At 49.8% G+C, this 19,859-nt stretch overlaps 1 protein-coding gene across 2 annotated transcripts in view; it reads left to right on the top strand.

The window, feature by feature from the left end:
• Positions 1–2,392: 2,392 nt before the first annotated feature.
• LOC144737450 (E3 ubiquitin/ISG15 ligase TRIM25-like) overlaps positions 2,393–19,859 on the top strand; it is a 220,950-nt gene continuing 203,483 nt past the window's right edge. The window contains exons 1-6 of one of the 2 annotated variants that reach the window (XM_078620160.1): positions 2,405–3,614; positions 4,430–4,525; positions 5,320–5,553; positions 6,633–6,655; positions 7,281–7,375; positions 8,744–14,678. In XM_078620160.1, the coding sequence (XP_078476286.1) occupies positions 3,054–3,614; positions 4,430–4,525; positions 5,320–5,553; positions 6,633–6,655; positions 7,281–7,375; positions 8,744–9,297 (1,563 nt within the window). In that variant the 5' untranslated portion in view covers positions 2,405–3,053 and the 3' untranslated portion in view covers positions 9,298–14,678. Of the gene's footprint in view, positions 3,615–4,429; positions 4,526–5,319; positions 5,554–6,632; positions 6,656–7,280; positions 7,376–8,743; positions 14,679–19,859 lie in introns of those variants that run through there. The other variant, XM_078620162.1, reaches the window with a different exon arrangement.

Here is a 19,859-nt window from a genome sequence, read left to right as displayed (position 1 = left end):
ACCGCTCTACCCCTGGGGCGCCTGCCCCCCGCCCACATGAGCGGGTCACGGTGCCGGGTTCAGCAAAGGGCCTCGCCCGGTGGTTTGTGGCTCCACAAACTGAACCCTGAGCCGCAGCCACGTGACCGAGTTAAACACGCAACTCCCACCGGTGTCTCACAGCTCGACAACTGGAACGCGACTTTGAGACAGGAACAAATTATTTTCATGAAGTAGTTTAAAGTGTTAAACTTAAAGAAAAAGAGAAGCTGAAAGAAAGCTGAAAGACGCAGCGCCGCGTGAGTGATTAAGGCGGGGTCGATCCACCCGTTCGCTGGCGTTCGCATGCCTTTACAAGGCGCATGGACATAGTAATAAATTAACCCGTAAAAACAAAGTTTTTCACTCTAAATCCTTTATATGCGTGGCATCGGTTTTATTTTATTGTTCATTTCTGTTTTTCTTGAGTAAGAGTTTCATTTTTATCACATTGGTATTTTAAATTAAATATAAGGAATGTCGTATATAAGGATTATAAGGTTTTCAGTTTTTGTATGATTATTTATATTGTACATTTTTGTTGTTTTCTTGAATAATTTTCTGTGTTTAGGAAAAATATATGATTGTGTTAGTGAAATTTCTTTTTTTCCTAAAAAGTGGAAAATTTTGGAAAAATTTTTTCACGAAAATTAATTGTCACGCACAACGAGTCTGTGTGGAAAATGTCGGCTCGATTGGATCACGGGAAGTGGGTTAAAAAACGACCGAAATATTTGCACGGTCGTAAGCAAACGCACAAGTGAACTTAATATAAAGGATTTAAAAATAGCCTTAAAGTTGAGGCGTGCACCCAGGGTCATGCCGCAGCCATTCCCTTTTTCGCGTAGCATAGTTACACAGCGGATTAGGGCTTAGCCACGGGGAGGGGCGCGTGCATATCCATACGGCTATTTTTAGCGCGAGCCTTTGTGTGCAACAAGCGCCGGCAGGGGCGCGCGCGTGCACGCAGCCACCTCCGCGTTAGTGGTGGTGGTGTACGTGGGAGTGTGCGAGATAACCCCGGGCGGTGGTGAGCCAGCCGAGTAGCGATGTCCCTCAAAGAGGGCGTTGGCGCGGGGGGGCCGATCACTCGAATGGCGGGGGCACGGTGAAAGGCGGCCGAAGTGGAGGAGGGAGAAGTGAAGGGGGTGGACGTCACGCCCTGCCCGCTCACGGGGAGCGGGGAGTTGGACGTCAGCCTCCACATTCCCCTGTCAGTTCAGTTGAGACGAGTTGAGGTGAGGTGAGTTGATGAGGTGAATTTAGTTGAGGTGAGATGAGGTGAGTTAAGGTGAGTTGAGTTGAGGTGAGTTGAGGTGAGGTGAGATTAGGTGAGTTGAGGTGAGTTGAGTTACGATGGGGGTGTAGTGAGGTGAGATGAGGTGAGGGGCAGTCCATAAATGACGTCACGCACCTAGGGGGGGGGGTCAGACATTTGTGACGATGCGTAACGAGGGGGGGGGGGTGAGAAATGTGACGTCAACTTAAAATAAATATAGAACTGTTATAATAACACTAATTTTGATACATTTTCATTATTAACTATTTGATTTCGATTTAAAGCTTTCGTGACTGCAGGGATTCATCTTCTTGGTTCTTTCGGTAAAGTCACGTAGAAGGGAAGTAATAAAATAATAAAAATAAAACATAATAAAACAATTCTCACCGTGAGAATTGTTTTATTATGTTTTATTTTTATTATTTTATTACTTCCCTTCTACGTGACTTTACCGAAAGAACCAAGAAGATGAACTATTTGATTATTTAAATTTACAAAGGTCACCTTTTATTTTCTCCATGAAGGAGCATTTTGCTTCTCCATGGGATAATGGAGAAGCAAAATGGAGAAGCATACATTTTGAACATTTTTTTAAATGATTGTTAGTTAACATTTTTATTCTAATCATTCTACCAGGGATTTTCATTCTCTGGACTGAATATATTGTTGTTATTATTGTACTCTCCATTTTGCTTCGTTCTTCTACAAAGTTTCAAGTATTTTTTATAGTTATAATTACTTTTAATGATTTATAATTATAAGATAATTTCAATATAATATTCTGAACATCTGCAGTTTTAGTTAGACGTTGAATATTTTCAAGTGAATATTATGCTAAATTTAAGCTTTCCAACGCCTCCTTTTTAATACTTGTTTTCTCCTACAACATCAGAGTGCAGCGCCACATTAAATACGCAATACAATGACAATAGTTTAAAGCGAATTGAAGCATGTTTTATTTTATAAATGGAAAGATGGTTTTGGGGGTGGGGGGGCAGAGCTTTGTGATGTCATATTTGAGAGGGGGTCTGACTTTTTGTGACGCCGTGTGACGAGGGGGGGGGGGTCCAAAATCGCGTGACGTCGTTTATGGACGGAACCCTGAGGTGAGTTGCGATGAGGTGAGGTGAGTTACGATGAGGTGAGGTGAGTTGAGGTGAGGTGAGTGAGGATGAGTATTTGAGACGAGGTAATCCGAGTCGTCTTTTTTAAGCCACCCCTGGAGTGGAGACGTCTGTACTCGCTCACACGTCAACACATTCCAGGGCACGCCTCGTGACACGCAAATCAAACTGAAAGACTTCCTGCTTCCTTGTCACCTATTTACGTGGCTTGTTCCTCGTTTAGCGTCTCAGACGCAACCAGTGACTGCCTGAGATACAGACAGCGACTGCCTGAGCTACAGAGACTGCCTGAGATACAGACAGAGACTGCCTGAGCTACAGAGACTGCCTGAGATACAGACAGAGACTGTCTGAGCTACAACCAGCGACTGCCTGAGCTACAGTGGCTGCCTGAGCTACATCCAGAGACTGCCTGAGCTACAGCCAGAAACTGCCTGAGCTACAGCCATCAACTGCCTGAGCTACAGACAAAGACTGCCTGAGCTACAGCCAGAGACTGCCTGAGCTACAGCCATCAACTGCCTGAGCTACATCCAGATACTGCCTGAGCTACAGCCAGCGACTGCCTGAGCTACATCCAAAGACTGCCTGAGCTCCATCCAGCGTCCGTCTCTGAGTGGAGCCCCGGGGCCATGGCGAGTGCGGCTCACAGTGGTAGCGAGGCTCCAGGGGAGTTGACCTGCCCCATCTGCCTGGACGCCTTCCGCTGCCCCTGCACGCTCAGCTGCGGCCACTCGTTCTGCCTCAAGTGCGTGGAGGGTGCCTGGGATGCGGCAGAGTCCTTCTCCTGCCCGCAGTGCCGAGTGACCTTCCCTCGGAGGCCCAAGCTGAGCAAGAGCGTGACGCTCGCCAACCTGGTAGAGCAGCGCAGTTCCGCAGATGAATTGACCACCGTGGTCTTGTGTGACTTTTGCAACGATGGTACGACCGCTGCCTCGAAGACCTGCCTCAGGTGTGATATGTCCTACTGTGTGACTCATTTAAAGCCTCATCAGGAAAACCCGAAGTTAAGTAGCCACATTCTGGTGGATCCAGGTACGAATCCTGAAGAACGCAAATGCAAGAAACACAGAAAGAAGATCAAGTTTTACTGCCGACAGGACGAGAGCTTGGTCTGCACAACCTGCATCATCGCAGGAGACCACAAGGGTCACGATGTGGCTACGCTGGAGGATGAGCACAAGACACGGGAGGTGAGACGGTCTGCGTGTGTGAGCCGGAGCCTCTCTTGCATGAAGTTATAATTTCCCAGTATGAACTGAACAATAACATCCAACTAAATATCGTTCCTCTCTCAGCTGCCCATTGTTCCTTCATATTTGAACAAGCTTGTTTTACTATAAAGTATGCTGAGGTTCATATTCTTGGTTCTTTCGGTAAAGTCACGTAGAAGGGAATTAATACAATAATAATATTAAACATTTCCCATCTAAAAGACTTTACCGAAAGAACCAAGAATATGAATCCCTGCAGTCACGAAAGCTTTCAATAATAATTTATGCTGAGGTTGTTATATTTTAAAAATAATACAACCGAAAGTTATTATCAATCCTGTTGTTTGGCAAATTTATAAATGTGCTCTTAGTATATTTGATAAAACTGAAGGACTTTAATGTGTACAATGTTTTCTCAAAATTACGTGAGTGCATAGACTGTGGTTTCTATACACAATGTCGTTTGTGGTAGAGAGAAGCATTCCCCAAAATGTAAACGAAATGTAAATCGACTGGGACTGCGTGAGCCGCAGTGCTCACCACTTAGTAGCCTCGTGTCGGTCTGTGCCAGTTTAGCGCCGCACCCTACAGCAGCTACCGGGTCACTGGACGTGGTGTTCCAGAAATGTCACGTGATTTTGACAGACCAAGTATTTTATGACCGTATATATGTTTTCATCAAGATGCTCTCTACCGAATTTGCCCCCATCACTGTGGAGGGGTTTGTGCGGAGTGGGGGTGAAAGGGGATGCTCAGAGAGTGAGTGGAGTCTTCCCTGGTGACGTCTCTCACAGAAACAAGTAGGAGAGGAGACGCGGGTGGTGGAGGAGAAGATGAGGGAGGCGGAGGACTCCGTGAAACAGATGGAGGCTGCTCGCAGGGACGTGCAGGTACCGTGTCTGGGCCGGACTCGGTGACCCCATGACTTCACCCTGAGTAGGGTTTGAGATGGAGGACAACTCTATTCATTCACGTGGACTTCCATTGGCTCTAAAGACATCGTGAGACTAAAGACAAAGCGGTCAATGCGCCTCAATAATCAGGATGAGCAAAGAGATGGTTCCCATCTCCACTGAGAAACTGTGGCAGTGGAAATTCCACATTCCCATATCTCCATACAACTTACCACTTCAACGACTGTTAACTATATTGGTCAGATGAGGTGGTACATACCTCTTATCCAATACTCTGGTGGCAGAGTTGGGATCACACACAGACTGTTGTACACCATCATACTGACATCACTCAAGCTTTGGGGTTGCCAGTTGGCATTATAGCAAGTGGTTTCATGATCCCCTCTCTTCAGCCATACATGTGGTTTTCTCTCACATTCAAAATATTAATTTAAGGAGGAAGTGGCCTAACTTCCCATTTCATTAAGGCTCTTTACAGATTTCCCTTCACTTCATGCAAAGGTAAACAAAGCATCGTCCTGATAACCTTGCACAATGATAATGGCATGGATGCTAAATGTACTCATGATGCTATTTATTGATTGCATTGCCTCACAGTCCCTGCCAGTTATGGCGAATCGTGTTGTTGTGAAAATGCACAGCGGCGTTATCAGAGGCAGATGAAGAAGGAGGCCTCAGTACTGCAGACTCGTATCACTGTCTGGACACCTTAGAGTTGCACTCGGGTCATTTCACAAAGGACCAGAGGTGGAATTTATTTCTCTTTGCAGGGATCCATGACAGATGAAAAGGCCTCAATCTCGGTCAGATTCACCCGCGCGAGAGCAGCGTTGGATGCTGAGGAGAAGGCGGCTTTAGAGCAAGCGGAGCAGAAAGGGCGTGACCAGCTGTCCCAGATCGAGAAGAAGATCGCTCACTACCAGCGCGAGATCAGCGAGCTCCAGGCAGCAGCCACTCGCCTGCAGGCCCTAGCGCAGGAGAGGGACTCGCTCACGTTCCTGCAGGTGAGCGATGAGTCTCCAGTGTCGCTATTGGCACAGAGCCCTCTCACCAGCAGCAGCAGAGGGAGGCTCCTGAATGAGAGTTCGCATCCACTGGGCTTGAGAACACAGCTCCACTCATGGACTCGCATCGCAGCTCCAGTGGCTGCCATTTGGAAGCCCAGCTCATATTTTCTCAGTTAAATGAATTCCCTCTCATATTCTTTAACAGATTCCCATTAAGTGTGCTTCATTGTGATATCAACTAAATGTTATTGAAATTACACTTTTTAAATAAACCCTACAACAACAGCAATAACTATGTACACGGTAATCATGATTATCATCAGCCGTGATCTATTAACTGATGGATGAAGGCCTCCCCAAGCTATTGCCACATCTCATGATGCCGCGATGCAACAATCAACCAGTGCCTGCTCATGAGTCAATGAAAGCTAAATTAAATACGAGGTTTCATACGCGTATTAATGACATTATTGTGTATTCACCACCACTTCTGTAAGACCTGCCACGTGTGCATTAACGACATAAATTAATCTCAACACTGATTAATATCAACTGGTCTCACTCTGAAATAGTTGCCCTGCAAATCAGTGTTGGTCCTCATGGGGTTGGCGAGATGTTAACTACCTCGCCTGGTATACCGAAGGTCGGGGATTGGATCAATACCCTGACGTCCTTATACATTTGGAGTTTTCATGCCTCTTTCCATGGTCGCATCGATTTTTCTCCGGGTCCTCCAGTTTTTCACTCCACATTTGAAAACGTGAGTTTAGAGTATTGAGCTGCTATAAATTCCCACGTGATGAACCACTTCGTTGAGCTATCATTTGTGGCCAGGTCGATTCTGAAAAAGAGCTCTATGACTCAGTGGGCCTTACGTGGAAAAATTCAAATAGTTTATAGTTGACTATCAATCGGTCTCACTCTGAAATATTTGCCCCGTAAGTCAGTGTTGGTGATTATGGGGTCATAATTTAAGACTTTGGGTTTATATTCCACCCACGGTGTTGCAGTGGGAACTCCATTGATCACAAGGGATTGGAGGTAGAGTCACAGTAACGCATCTCTCTCTCCCACAGGGGCACCTGGAGGAGACGTACAGGTAAAAGACGACTATCACTCACGACTCGACACACGACAACATGGGACTGAGTTTGGGGTGTGGACAGTGAGGCATTGGCTGTGTGGGGATGCTGTGTGATGGTGCTGTAATGATGCTGTGTGCTATGTGGTTATGCTGTGTGGTGATGATGCTGTGTGCTGTGTGGTTATGCTGTGTTGTGATGCTGTGTGTGAAGCTGTGTGTGGTGATGCTGTGTGGTGATGCTATGTGATGAGGCTGTGTGTGGTGAAGCTGCGTGGTGATGCTGTGATGAGGCTGTGTGGTGAAGCTGTGCGATGAGGTAGTGTCTGGTGAAGTTGTGTGATGATGCTGTGTGTGGTAATGCTGTGTGGTAATACCGTGTGTGATTATGCTATGTGTGATGATGCTGTGTGTTGATACCGTGTGTGGTGATGATGTGTGTGGCAATAGTAATTCTGTGTGGTGATGCTGTAATTGTGAGATGAGTGATGATGCTTTGTTTGATGAGTGCCTGTGTGATGGAGCTGTGATGATCCCACGCCTGGTGATGCTGTGATGCGTGTCTATGTGATGGAGCTGTGATGATCCTGTGAGTGACGATGCTCTGTGTGAAACAGTAGCCATGTCTGTTCTGCTTTCACAGGGCAGGGAGGGTTACAGCAGCTCCACCCTCAGCTCCCAGCCAAGAGGACATTGCCTCACTTAAAGTTCTGGAGACAACTGCAGTCAAACTCCTGTGTGAGTTCTTCAGTGTGAATCATGGTGATGGGGCCATCTTGACAATAAATGATCCCCGTGTGTGTGCACGAGGTCGACTCAGCCTCAAATAATTACCTGGATTTTTATAAACATCACCACTAGGGAGACAAAGGCGGCCAGGCGTAGTGCAGGCCACCAACCCCTTCGTGTGTCGTGCCAGCCTTCAACGGTGCTCATTTGCCCCAACAGTCTGTAAAGGCTACACGGGGGATGTCTTTGTTTACATCTTGGAAACTGATGCGGTGTGTAAACAAAATCACCACTTGGGAGACAAAGGTGGTCGGGCGTGGTGCTGGCCACCTACCTCGTGTGCCATGCCAGCCTTCATAGACGCTCACGGACAGCACTTGTCTCAATAGTCTGTGAAGGCTACACAGAGGATCTCTGTCTTTGTTCACATCCCATTCCAGGACCCGACTGAACAGAGCCATGGTACTCAGTCTGGTGTTCTTGGGTAAATAATCGGCAATAAGTCAGTGGTAATTGGGATGTTGACATGGAGTGTGTGCCTGTGAATGTGTCTATGCATTTGTTCGTGGGGGGGAGCGGTAGCATAGTGGTTAGCACACTGCACTACGAACCCAGTTACTTGGGTTTGATTACCCGCCATGTCTAATATCAGTGGCAGGTGATATCTTATCCAGTCCAGGGCCTCTACTGGGCAGTTTCAACCTCAAATGAGTTCCTGATGCTGGTAATGGTCATAATGATGGTGATAGTGGTCGTGATGATGGTGGTACTGATGCTGATGTTAGTGATGTGAGTGATGGGAATGGTGATAGCATTGGTGATGGTGTTGATTGTGGTGATGTCAGTGACGGTCGTGGTGATGGTAATGATGGTGACATTGGCGATAATATAGGTGGTGAAGGTTGTGATGGTTTTGCTGATCGCGCTGATGGTAGTAGTGATATTGGTTATGGTGGTCATGGTAGTGATGGTGGTGATAATGATTATTTTGATTGTCGTTGTGATGGTTATGATGATGTTGGTCGTGTTGGTGATTTTGGTGATAGTGATGAAGATTGTGGTGATAGAAATAGTGATGATGGTAATGATGGTGGTGATTGTTTGTGATGGTGCTCGTGGTGGTGATGATGGTTGTGATGTTGCTTATTGCTATAGTGATGCTGCTGATGTTCATATTGTTGATGGTGGTGGTGATGGTGAGGTATATGTTGTTGTCATCGATGATATTGATGGCGAGGATGCTTGATGATGTGTATGTTTGTGATGTTATTGTTAATGGTAAAGATAATGGTTGGTGATGGTAATGTTGATGGTGGTGATGGTGGATGATGGTGATGATGGTGTTCTGTAGTGATGTTGCGATCACTGTTGTCACAGATGGACGCTCACCGACTCTGGACACAAACTCAGCTTATGACTACCTCCAGATCTCCTCGGATCTCAGGACGATGACACCGACCCGTGCCTCCCAGGATCGCCCCGATCACCCACACCAGTTTAATCGCTTTGCACAAGCCCTGTGCTGTGAGAGCTTCTCGTTGGGCCACCACTACTGGGAGGTGGACGTGGGGGAGGCACGGCTGTGTCGGGTTGGAGTCGCGTATGGGACGATCCCACGGAAATGGAGTGGTGGTGCTGCACAGTGGCTGGGAGGGAACGACGCGTCCTGGTGTTTAGAGAAACGTGACGACAACTTCTCAGTGGTTCATGGTGGAGTGAAGACTGCACTGTCGGTGAGGGGGGCCCCGTCCCCCCGCAGAATCGGGCTTCACCTGCACTGGGAGGGGGGGCTCCTGGCGTTTTACCGCGCCGACTCCATGGAGGTGATCCACGAGGTTCAGCATAGATTCTTGCAGCCTCTCTACCCTGCGATGTGGGTGGGGTGTTTTAATGAACCATTGAAGATCATGGATCTGAGTCGTGCATCCTGAGGATGATGAGAGATAGAAACCCAATAAACGGTGGAGAGGGGGATGGTGAGGAGAGGGTTAAGTGAGGGTGAGGGGCAGGTGGAATGGAGGGTGAGGTTATGTTCAAGTTCAAATTCATGTATTAGGTATAGCCCTGTGAGCCATTCGGCTCTTGAATCGGGTGCAACCGCAACAAACAAAAAACAAACAAAAAATTAACAAAAAACATCTTAAAGTGACTATATGTGACTGAGTGTAAACAGAAATCCGAGAAAAGACAGCAAAACATTGCAGAAAAAAATCACCGTACACCAACGCTGTGTGCAAAAATCCCAGTGGGATGCAAGTCAAACAACCAACAACAACCACAAGACAACTTCGATTAAGGCCATCAGTCTAACTTTGTACAACAACAAACAAACATGGCTAAACCAATATACTTTTCGAAATCACCAAAATAAAGCCATGAAAGCAATGAAACAGTGATCATAGGAACTGTGACGGAATTTTCACAATAAACGGCATAAACAACATGTAACCCAATAAACGGTGGAGAAGCGGGATGGTGAGGAGAGGGCGAAGCGAGGGTGAGGGAAGGTGGAACGGAGGGTGAGGTTAGGTGAGGGTGAGGGGAGGGTGAGGTGAAAATTGAGGGAAGGGAGAGGTGAGCATAGAGGGGTAGGGTGAGGGGGGAGGGTGAGGTTCAGGTTGGCGGACATGAGCAATGTTGCCGGTGCAGAACAAATCGCAGGTTCGTGTGTCCGCTCCTTTGCCTGCAGTGCGCGCTCACGTCACCACGCCTCCTCATCCCTGCGATTCACCATCAGCACCATCGTCACCATCACCAACATCATCATCACCCCATCATCATCACTATCAACAACAACAACCGCTATTCGCTACTAAGTGGCGGTGACGTCAGCACGACGCTTGTGCCAGGCCGTGTGCACCTTGAGGCCACGTGAAGTGTCGAACGCTCGCTGGCAGGAGGTCACGGTGCAGACCCAGATGCCACGGGTCGACTGACTGAGACGACTGGCTGATGCACTGTTGTATCTATGCCCCTTTTTCCAAAAATTAATATTAAGAATAATTAGGCCAAAAATATATATATATTTTTTAATTAATAATGAAAACAACCCGCTAACCCTCGCAGGCCACACCAGGCATTAAAAAAAACGTGGAAGGCCATTAAACGGCAAGACTTCGGAGCACAGAGAGGTCAGACTATCCAGAGATATCCAGATGGACGAAAGGTCGATGGCCTAACCTTCCCAAGACGTCTGGAGATGCACGGATAACGTGCACAGCAGAGAAAAACAACTGTTGCAACTCGCGTTTTCTTTAACGTTTTCTTAACGAAAAGAAGAAACTTAACAAAAAGAATCAACCAACCCTATAAGACTGCAGCCTACAATAGGGGCTTTTTATTAGTAATTCCCTTATTTTACTCGTATTCACCGCATATATATTATTTTGTATTGTATGTTTCTATCTACATGACCTTACCAAAAACTAAAGAATACGAACTCCAGCAGTCAAGAAAGCTTAAGTGGAAACTTAGTTACACTTAACCTCAGGACATTAAAATATAACTCGAGTAAAACAGTGCAATCCCTGTATACAGATGGACAACAAACGTCAGGACCTCCCCGCCACCTTTGTCTTCCAACGGTTTGGCACAAACACGCGTGCCATGAAATACGCATGGTGGGGTCTGGCTTCGGGATGACCCACTCAGAGGGAGTGGGGGGTCAGGGCGGTCGCGCGGAGGGGTCGGGAGGGTGTCTGTTTTTTTTTATTTTGTTGTTTCTCTCGCAAGAGATGCGCAAGGAGGGGTCAAAGGGTCGCGAAGGGGGGGTCTGTGCCTGACACTCCTAGCGTCTATTTTTTTCACGTTTTTGAGTTTTAAGCACAACGCACAAACGCGCAGAAGTCTGTGTGCAGTCTGGTTCGAGTCGCGCTCAGTCTCGTGACTCGGCTTGCGACGCAGCGTTGCGAGGGAGGCTGAGTTGGGGCGCATTGTGCCTCGAGGAGAGATGGGAAGAGGAGGGGTCGTTAGAGTCGCAGAATGTCTGAGTTCAGCCTGGGTCGAGGCTGGGTTTCCGCCGTGCTCCGGCTGGCGGTGCCGTCGTGAGGGAGCAAACACCGATACTGATGGCCGGCGTCGCTTCTTGCAGAACGAAGTGGCGAGGTGTGGTTAAGTGCGAGTGAAGCTTGCGAAATTCCAGCTATCACTCTCGTGAGAGAACCTGAACCAACGAAACCCCTGAAGTGAGGGCGGGAGAGGCATCAGCGAGTGCCCGTACGAAGCTGTCAGCTGCACGCCAAAGGTGAAAGCAAGGAGAGAGAACGGAAGCTCGCTCATCACCACCAACGGAGGAGCGCCACCATAATCTCAGCATCTCAACACCATCACCACCAACATAGAAGACTCAAGAAAATCAGCAAGTATGACGGGGCTCGCTTAATAGCGAGCCGTCGAGGTGCGAGTGAAACTGATGGAGATTTCAGTTATCATTCTCGAGCAATAGCGAAGACACTCAACGTCAACCCAACGTCAACCCAGCAACGAACGAGAGCATCGTTCATCGCCAGAGTGCTCCAAGCCGGTGAGCGTGCACAGCCGCGTCGTCCAGAGCCTGAGCCAACGCAGCCCTGAAGTAAGGGCGGGTGTCCGTGTGAAGCTGGCAGCGATCAAGGAGAAAGCACGGAGAAAATGAGGAAGAGGAGAGCGCCATCGAATGCGCCGTGTGTTTAATACACACACATATCGTCCAGCGGTGGCGGAGCTGCGCGCTATCCGACGACGGAATCATCGCGCGTCACGATGGCGAGCATCGTGCCGACGCCACTCATCTAGCAGTGGAGAGAGAGAGCGCACGAGCAGAGACACGCCCGAGCAGGATGGGCTCGCTGCGGCCACGCCCAAGCAAGAGGGAACCTCTCTGGCCGCTGGTTGTATCCCCTCCCCCACCCCCGCAAGCTAACGACACAACTCCCGGCTCTAAAAAAATAATAATTAATTTTACAAGGGGACAACGCACACACAACACGCACACGTATAAGACTTTGAAAAAGTTATCTTTGTGTTTCAAAAAGGGTTGCCATTTCAAGGTGGTGCGTTCAATATCAACTGATCGTGCAAAGCAGTTGCTGCCGTCGAGTTACATGAATAAGAAATGTTTTAGTCATTCATTTTCGTTAATTGCATAATCTTGCTGATGAATCTATTGACGTATGCTTTCGCCTTTGCATATTAGAGTGTCATATGTTTGTTTAGAATTAAAATTGCTTAAAACAGAAGTATGTTGAGTGTTTCTTTCCAAGTCCATGCAAAACTGTCTTATTTATAAGAACTGTATCCTGCGTGGAGATATGAATTTGGAGACGTAACATAATATAAACACACTAAGATAATCAATAAATGTTTAATCAAAGATAATCGTTTTATCCTGATTGATACAACTCTGGATAACGAAGCTAAGCCTAAATATCATAACTGCACACATTAACATAATTGCAAGCATTCGCATAAATTAATACGATTATCTCAGTGATTATCATAATTTATGCATATAATTATATACATTAGCATACTTTATGTGAATTACGCAATTTTTTAAATTTGAATAAATTTTTTTATTTTTATAAAAATTTCATAACCCGACATATACAACAGCACCACCTGTGCCCCCTACTGTACCAACTTGCTGTGCTTTAGCCACCCGGCGCTCCACTTGTTGTTGTGAGCGTCACTCCTCCGCCCTCCGTTGTTCTTGGAGGGCGACTGCCTCCAACTGCCCAGTAACGTCCTTCACGAGCCTCCTCCACCACATCACTCCATCTCTTCTTTAGCCCGTGCCGCACCCGTTTAGCCCCCTCGATCCGGCCGAACAAAAGCTGTTTAGGCATGCGGTGGCTGGGGCAGGCGGTCTACATGGCCCAGCCAACGCAGCCTTGCCTGCCGGAGGAGCTCACCGATGGGGTCTTGTCCAGATCTTTCATAGATTTGTGAGCTCCTCACACAATCCAGCCTGGTTAAACCCAGGATGGATCGTAGGCAGGCCAGCCTAAATATTAATAATTGGCGAAGATGCTCCATTAGGGGGGTCCACGTTTCGCAAGCGTAGAGAAGGGAGGGAATGACTGTGGCCGAGAAGACCTAAAGCTTCGTGCGGAGCGAGAGACGCCACCTTCGTTGGTCGTAATATGCATCAGGAGGGAAATGTGAGCATGAGGAAGACGACGTTTGTGCCACCCAATGGTGTGCAATGTACTGCTTGTCTATGAAAAGACGCCGCATCTCATGATGCGTATGGCGACAAAAAATCCGCAGACTACCTGCTGGATCTCCTCTCTGTTTCAAAGAACAAATTTGACCTAAGGTCTTCGCTCATTTACCAGCTTCACATTCCCTATTGCTGTACAAATACTGGAGCAAGGGCCTTTGCTATTAAAGCCCCCAGGGTCTGGAATGCCATTTCCAATTAACTGCAACTTCAATCACTACCGATGAGATCTTCACTCAAAACTGCTCTAGAGGATTTCGATTTAAAGCTTTCGTGACTGCAGGGATTCATCTTCTTGGTTCTTTCGGTAAAGTCACGTAGAAAGAAATTAATAAAATAATAAAAGTAAAACATAATAAAATAATTCTGTCTCCTTGATAGACCTGTTCTTCACCTGAAGACGGCTACTTGCGTTGTGGCCGAAACGTCGTGAGAATAATTTTATTATGTTTTCTTTTTATTATTTTATTAATTTCTTTCTACGTGACTTTACCGAAAGAACCAAGAAGATGCTCTAGAGGAGTTGTACAACCCTAGCTGCCACTGCTATTCAGTGGCCTGAAATCAAATGTATCGCTCCGGATGACCGCTGCAAAGTAAAATCTTGTGTTTTGATTATAGTGTGCTAATCTTTAAAGATACATTGAAAAATGTTGATATTCCTACCGATACTCCTGCTGTTATGCAATGACTCATGCAGCCAGCTATGGTTGCAAAGTTTGCTCGTACATGTTATGTGTATCGTTTATTGTTACATTGGAATCACAGTTCCTATGATTACTGCTGTTACATTGTTTTTGTAGCTTTATTTTGGTGATTTCGAAAAGGTTCTGGTTTAGCCATATTTGTTTGTTGTAGTACAGAGTTAGACTGATAATATAAATTGTCTTAAGGTTGTTATTGTTTGACTTGCATCCCACTGGGATTCTTGCACACAGCATTGATATGCGGTGCTTGATCTGGAAGACTTTGCTGTTTTTTCCTGGATTTTTCTGTTGCACGTAATCACTTTCAGATGCTTCATGTTCATGTTTTTATTTGTTGCGGTTGCACCCGATTCAAGAGCCGAATGGCTCGCAGGGCTATACCTAATAAATGAACTGAACTGAAGTTAGCTCCCACACAGCGTTACGCAACCAATGAAAAGATAATGCCGCTTGACTGATTCGGAGTGAGACATCTGCTGTTAAACCGGAGCCGGTCATGAGCACACTGCCCAGGTATAGGAAACTCTACACCCTCTCCACAACTGCCCCATCACCAATTGGGAGTTGTGGGGGTGGAGTGTCCGATGGTACAAAATACCCAGGCAGGTGCTTAGTTTTGGTGGGGCTGATGGTAAGGCCCCAAATCCCGGTGGCAAGTTCCAGGTTCAGCAGTAGCACCTCCTACTCCTCCTCTGAGTGAGCAGCATTCACCAGATCCTTGGCATACGTAACATGGTTGAGTAATAGGGAGTCATCCCTTGACCGCACCCGGGCATCGATCAGCCTCCCATTATATCTGGACCAGATGGAAATTCCTCCGGTACAGCTTTTGAAGGCTTCACAAACTACGTGGTCAAAATAGATGTTAAATAATGTGGGAGCACGAGGACATCCCTGTCGCATCCCAAGGTGTACAGGAAATGGCTCTGACTCCCGGCCACGTAGTTGTCCCGGGCCCGCTCACCATCATGAAGGTCCTTAATGATCATGAGCAGAGGGTCAGGAACTCCGAAAGCACGAAGAACAACCGAGAGCCTACTGATGGTATCATAGGCCTTGACCAGGTCAATAAAGCAGAGTTGTAGGTCTTGTTGGAATTCCCTACATCTCTGCTGTAGCAGACGGACAGAAAATATGGCATGTGTAGGACCACCCTTTCCTGAAACGGCATTGGGGCTCCACAAGCCTCTCCTGCCTAGAAAGCCGCGTGCCTAGCAAGGCGATTTTGAATAATCCTTGCCAGGACCTTTCCCGGCACACTAAGTAGTGAGATGCCCCTGTAGTTGTTACAGTCTGTGCGGTCCCCCTTCTTAAAGAGGGGGACCACCAGGGTATCCTTCCAATCCTGCGGAACTCGTCCAGTGTTCCAGACTATTGTTATGTCATGTAGGGCAGTCTGTGCACAAACGCCACCCTCCTTCAGCATTTCGGTTGGGAGATCATCTCTGCCTGGTGCCTTTCCTGGTCTCAGACTCTGGATCGCCTTCAGTACTTCTGTAATGTAGTAACTCGGCGGGAGACGACTTCACGGGTAACACACTCTTTATTTTACCAAACTCGTTCACAGGTGACTAACACCCACTTAGTATCTCGGGTGACAAACACCCACTTAGCTACCCTGGCGACTAACGCCCACTGAGCTACTCGGGTGACCAACACCCACTTAGCTACCCTGGCGACTAACGCCCACTGAGGTACTCGGGTGACCAACACCCACTTAGCTACCCGGCGACTAACGCCCACTGAGCTACTCGGGTGACCAACACCCACTTAGCTACTCGGCGACTAACGCCCACTGAGCTACTCGGGTGACCAACACCCACTTAGCTACCCTGGCGACTAACGCCCACTGAGCTACTCGGGTGACCAACACCCACTTAGCTACCCTGGCGACTAACGCCCACTGAGCTACTCGGGACACTCCCTGCCCGGGGTGTCCGTCTTGACTGTGGGTCCCCAGCCCGACCCACGTGGGCGTCGGACCCCGGGTCCCACAGTCTCGCCTCCAAGCCACACAGGGCCCCGGTCCCTACAAGGACGGCGGGACTAGGGGTCTCGGGGCACTAGGTCTTCAACTCCGTCTTCTGGTCTTCAACTGAGTAACTCTCCCCGAGTGCTCTCGCGCGTCCCCCTTTATACCCCACCTGCGGACGTCGCTGCGAGCACCCATCCTATTCGACCAATCACTGGGCGCTGGCTACGATCCTGTTTTCCCACATCTCAGCGTGCCTCACCACCCACGCCGCGCCGCCCCGTCATCTGTCACTCCCGGCGCGCGCGTCCACACCACGCCCACAACGCGTGCCCAACCCCGCACCCCGCGCCGCCCCGTGATCCATCACTGTCACAGTCGGCGCACGTCAACACCACCACTACATCACCCCCTACCACATAGCTCGCAGCCGACCCGGCTGCTATAAAAATATACAAACCCCCCTGTGTGCCCCGTAACACAACACAACAACAAGAACGTAACAACACAACACAAAGCGAACACTACCATCCGCAACCATCAACCAATGCCACCGCGACAACAGAACAATATATACAATCCGGCGAGTGACAATAGCAATGTGAATGCAGAAAGAAAAATAAATGGAAATTTTTTTTTTTTTTTTTTCTCTCGACTCGTGCAGCGTCCCATTCTTTCCGAGCGTCCCTACAACGGGACATTACCCCGGCAGAGGGGAACACCGGGCGAGCTCGGTGTCGAAAAAAAAAAATGTCTTCATGAAAATTGTTGTGCCCTAGCCCGAGTCCGCCTTGCCGGTCCGTCGTACGGCACCAGACGCGGTTGAACGTCCGGTGGTGCCGGCAGTTCAGGAAGACATTGGCCAGGCATCGAGGACCCGTGCGTGCCGCGGGGTTCAGGTTCCCGACGGTCAGCAGCCGTCAAGCCCGAGGCACCGGGTTTTGTTGGGATGACTTGTCGGCCTGGTCGTCGTCCCGACGTGGTCCTGTGGCGCGCTGACGCGGGGCCCGGCACCCGGCTGCGACGTGACCCCGAAGGCCGCAGTAGTAGCAGACGACGAGGGACGTCGTAGGTTTCGGTTGCTCCAGCTTGCGGGATGAACGTGTGGGCGAACGACCTCCCGTTCTCCACTCCCCCGGACGCGATGCAGCGAAGGCCTGCTCCTGATCCGCAGCTGGCTGAGGTTCGGCGATCGTGGCGGCCAGTGCCGCGTTCCCCGCCAATTTGCAGACGACCCCCGGCTTGCGTTTGAGGACCTCGTACGCGTAAATGCTCGTGGCGATCGCCAGGGAGCAGATATCCATTTCGTCCGCCACATTGATGAGGACCCCCAACTCGTGGGCCAACGCCAGCAGCTGCTCCGTCACCATGGCGTCCTTCCCCTCCTTGTCCATGCGGGGAAAAGCTGCGTCCGCCAAGGCGAACAGCGCCGTGCGATAGGCGAGCGTCGTTTCTCCAGCCACCTTCCGCCGATCGTAGAACTGGTGGCGACAGGTGGAGGGCGGTCCGAACACCTTCGCCATCAGGTGTAGTGCGGCCTGGAGCGTAGAGCGGGACGACCTTGCAGCAGATGTGAAGGCTGCAAGCGCGTCGTCGCCGAGCATCGCTGGCAACGCACGCAGGACAGTGGTGTCGGACCACCCCGACATTTCCTGATGAGCGAGGAACCTTCGTTGGAAGGCTCCCAATCTTTGCTGGAGGACCCGATCGTCGTCGACGTCGGAGAGATTTTCCCGCGCTCCGCTGTAGTTGTGTAAAATGTCGGCTCGGTCGTCAGGCGCAAAATGGAGAGCTCCGGCGCGCGCTGATGACGTGGGCTGCGCTGAGCGGAGGTCTCCGGCCACGTGGTGTCCGTGCTTCCCGCCAATCGATGGCGGCCCCTCAAAAACGGCGGCAACTTCTAGACTTTTGGCGCGAAGCGCCTTTTGGCGGGATCCCTCCAACCTCGCTTTCTCCACCAACCCCGCAGCCGTTTTTTCGCTCGCCGGAACGGAGATGTCCGCCAAGACAGCGGCGGCGGCAAGTAGCAACTCCGCCAACCGGGAGTGTGCGTCTTGGAGGCTGGTGTCGGAGGCGAGCGGAGCGTCGGCCATCACCGCGAAGTGCTGCATCGGCGGCAACTCCTCGTCCTCTCCTCCCGAGGTTGGTGTCCCCGGTACGCCGTCGTCGTCCCGACCTCGCTCGTGGGTACGGGTAGTCTTCCTCGTGTCCATTCTTCTTGAAGACAGGTTTACTTCTGACGCCAGTTGTAATGTAGTAACTCGGCGGGAGACGACTTCACGGGTAACACACTCTTTATTTTACCAAACTCGTTCACAGGTGACTAACACCCACTTAGTATCTCGGGTGACAAACACCCACTTAGCTACCCTGGCGACTAACGCCCACTGAGCTACTCGGGTGACCAACACCCACTTAGCTACCCTGGCGACTAACGCCCACTGAGGTACTCGGGTGACCAACACCCACTTAGCTACCCGGCGACTAACGCCCACTGAGCTACTCGGGTGACCAACACCCACTTAGCTACTCGGCGACTAACGCCCACTGAGCTACTCGGGTGACCAACACCCACTTAGCTACCCTGGCGACTAACGCCCACTGAGCTACTCGGGTGACCAACACCCACTTAGCTACCCTGGCGACTAACGCCCACTGAGCTACTCGGGACACTCCCTGCCCGGGGTGTCCGTCTTGACTGTGGGTCCCCAGCCCGACCCACGTGGGCGTCGGACCCCGGGTCCCACAGTCTCGCCTCCAAGCCACACAGGGCCCCGGTCCCTACAAGGACGGCGGGACTAGGGGTCTCGGGGCACTAGGTCTTCAACTCCGTCTTCTGGTCTTCAACTGGGTAACTCTCCCCGAGTGCTCTCGCGCGTCCCCCTTTATACCCCACCTGCGGACGTCGCTGCGAGCACCCATCCTATTCGACCAATCACTGGGCGCTGGCTACGATCCTGTTTTCCCACATCTCAGCGTGCCTCACCACCCACGCCGCGCCGCCCCGTCATCTGTCACTCCCGGCGCGCGCGTCCACACCACGCCCACAACGCGTGCCCAACCCCGCACCCCGCGCCGCCCCGTGATCCATCACTGTCACAGTCGGCGCACGTCAACACCACCACTACACTTCCTCAACAGATGGCACCTCAGCAGGCCGCTCGAGCTCCACCGCCAGCCTGACACCGTCGTCGTCAGAGTAGAGGAAGCGATCCGGAGCCTGCTGGCTCCTTTCCGCCATAGGGAGGTGTCAGAGGCAGCCTCCTTGTGCTCTTCTGCCCCTTCCCTGCTCCCCACCGGGTGTCCAAGCTGGAAGCGTGGTCGGTTTCTGGGTACGGCTCTCGTTCCCTGCTGGCTGGAGTTCAAGAGCGGAGAGGCCTGGGGTCTTCCTCCATTCACCTTTTAGTCCCTGGTGGTGATTGACACTTTGTTTGCTGCAGGTGTTTCATAATCTAAATCACCCAATTTCCCTAAACAGGTGTATTTTCTTTTGCCACTTATTTGTACCATGTGACACAATACACTACACTACTATACTCTACACTATACAATGCACAATACACTACTATAGACTACTATACACTACACTATACACTACACACTACACTATAC

Source organism: Lampetra planeri, chromosome 69 (assembly GCF_965212315.1).
Source record: "Lampetra planeri chromosome 69, kcLamPlan1.2.h2, whole genome shotgun sequence".
Taxonomy (NCBI): domain Eukaryota; kingdom Metazoa; phylum Chordata; class Hyperoartia; order Petromyzontiformes; family Petromyzontidae; genus Lampetra; species Lampetra planeri.
This window is presented reverse-complemented; position numbering and strand designations above follow the sequence as displayed.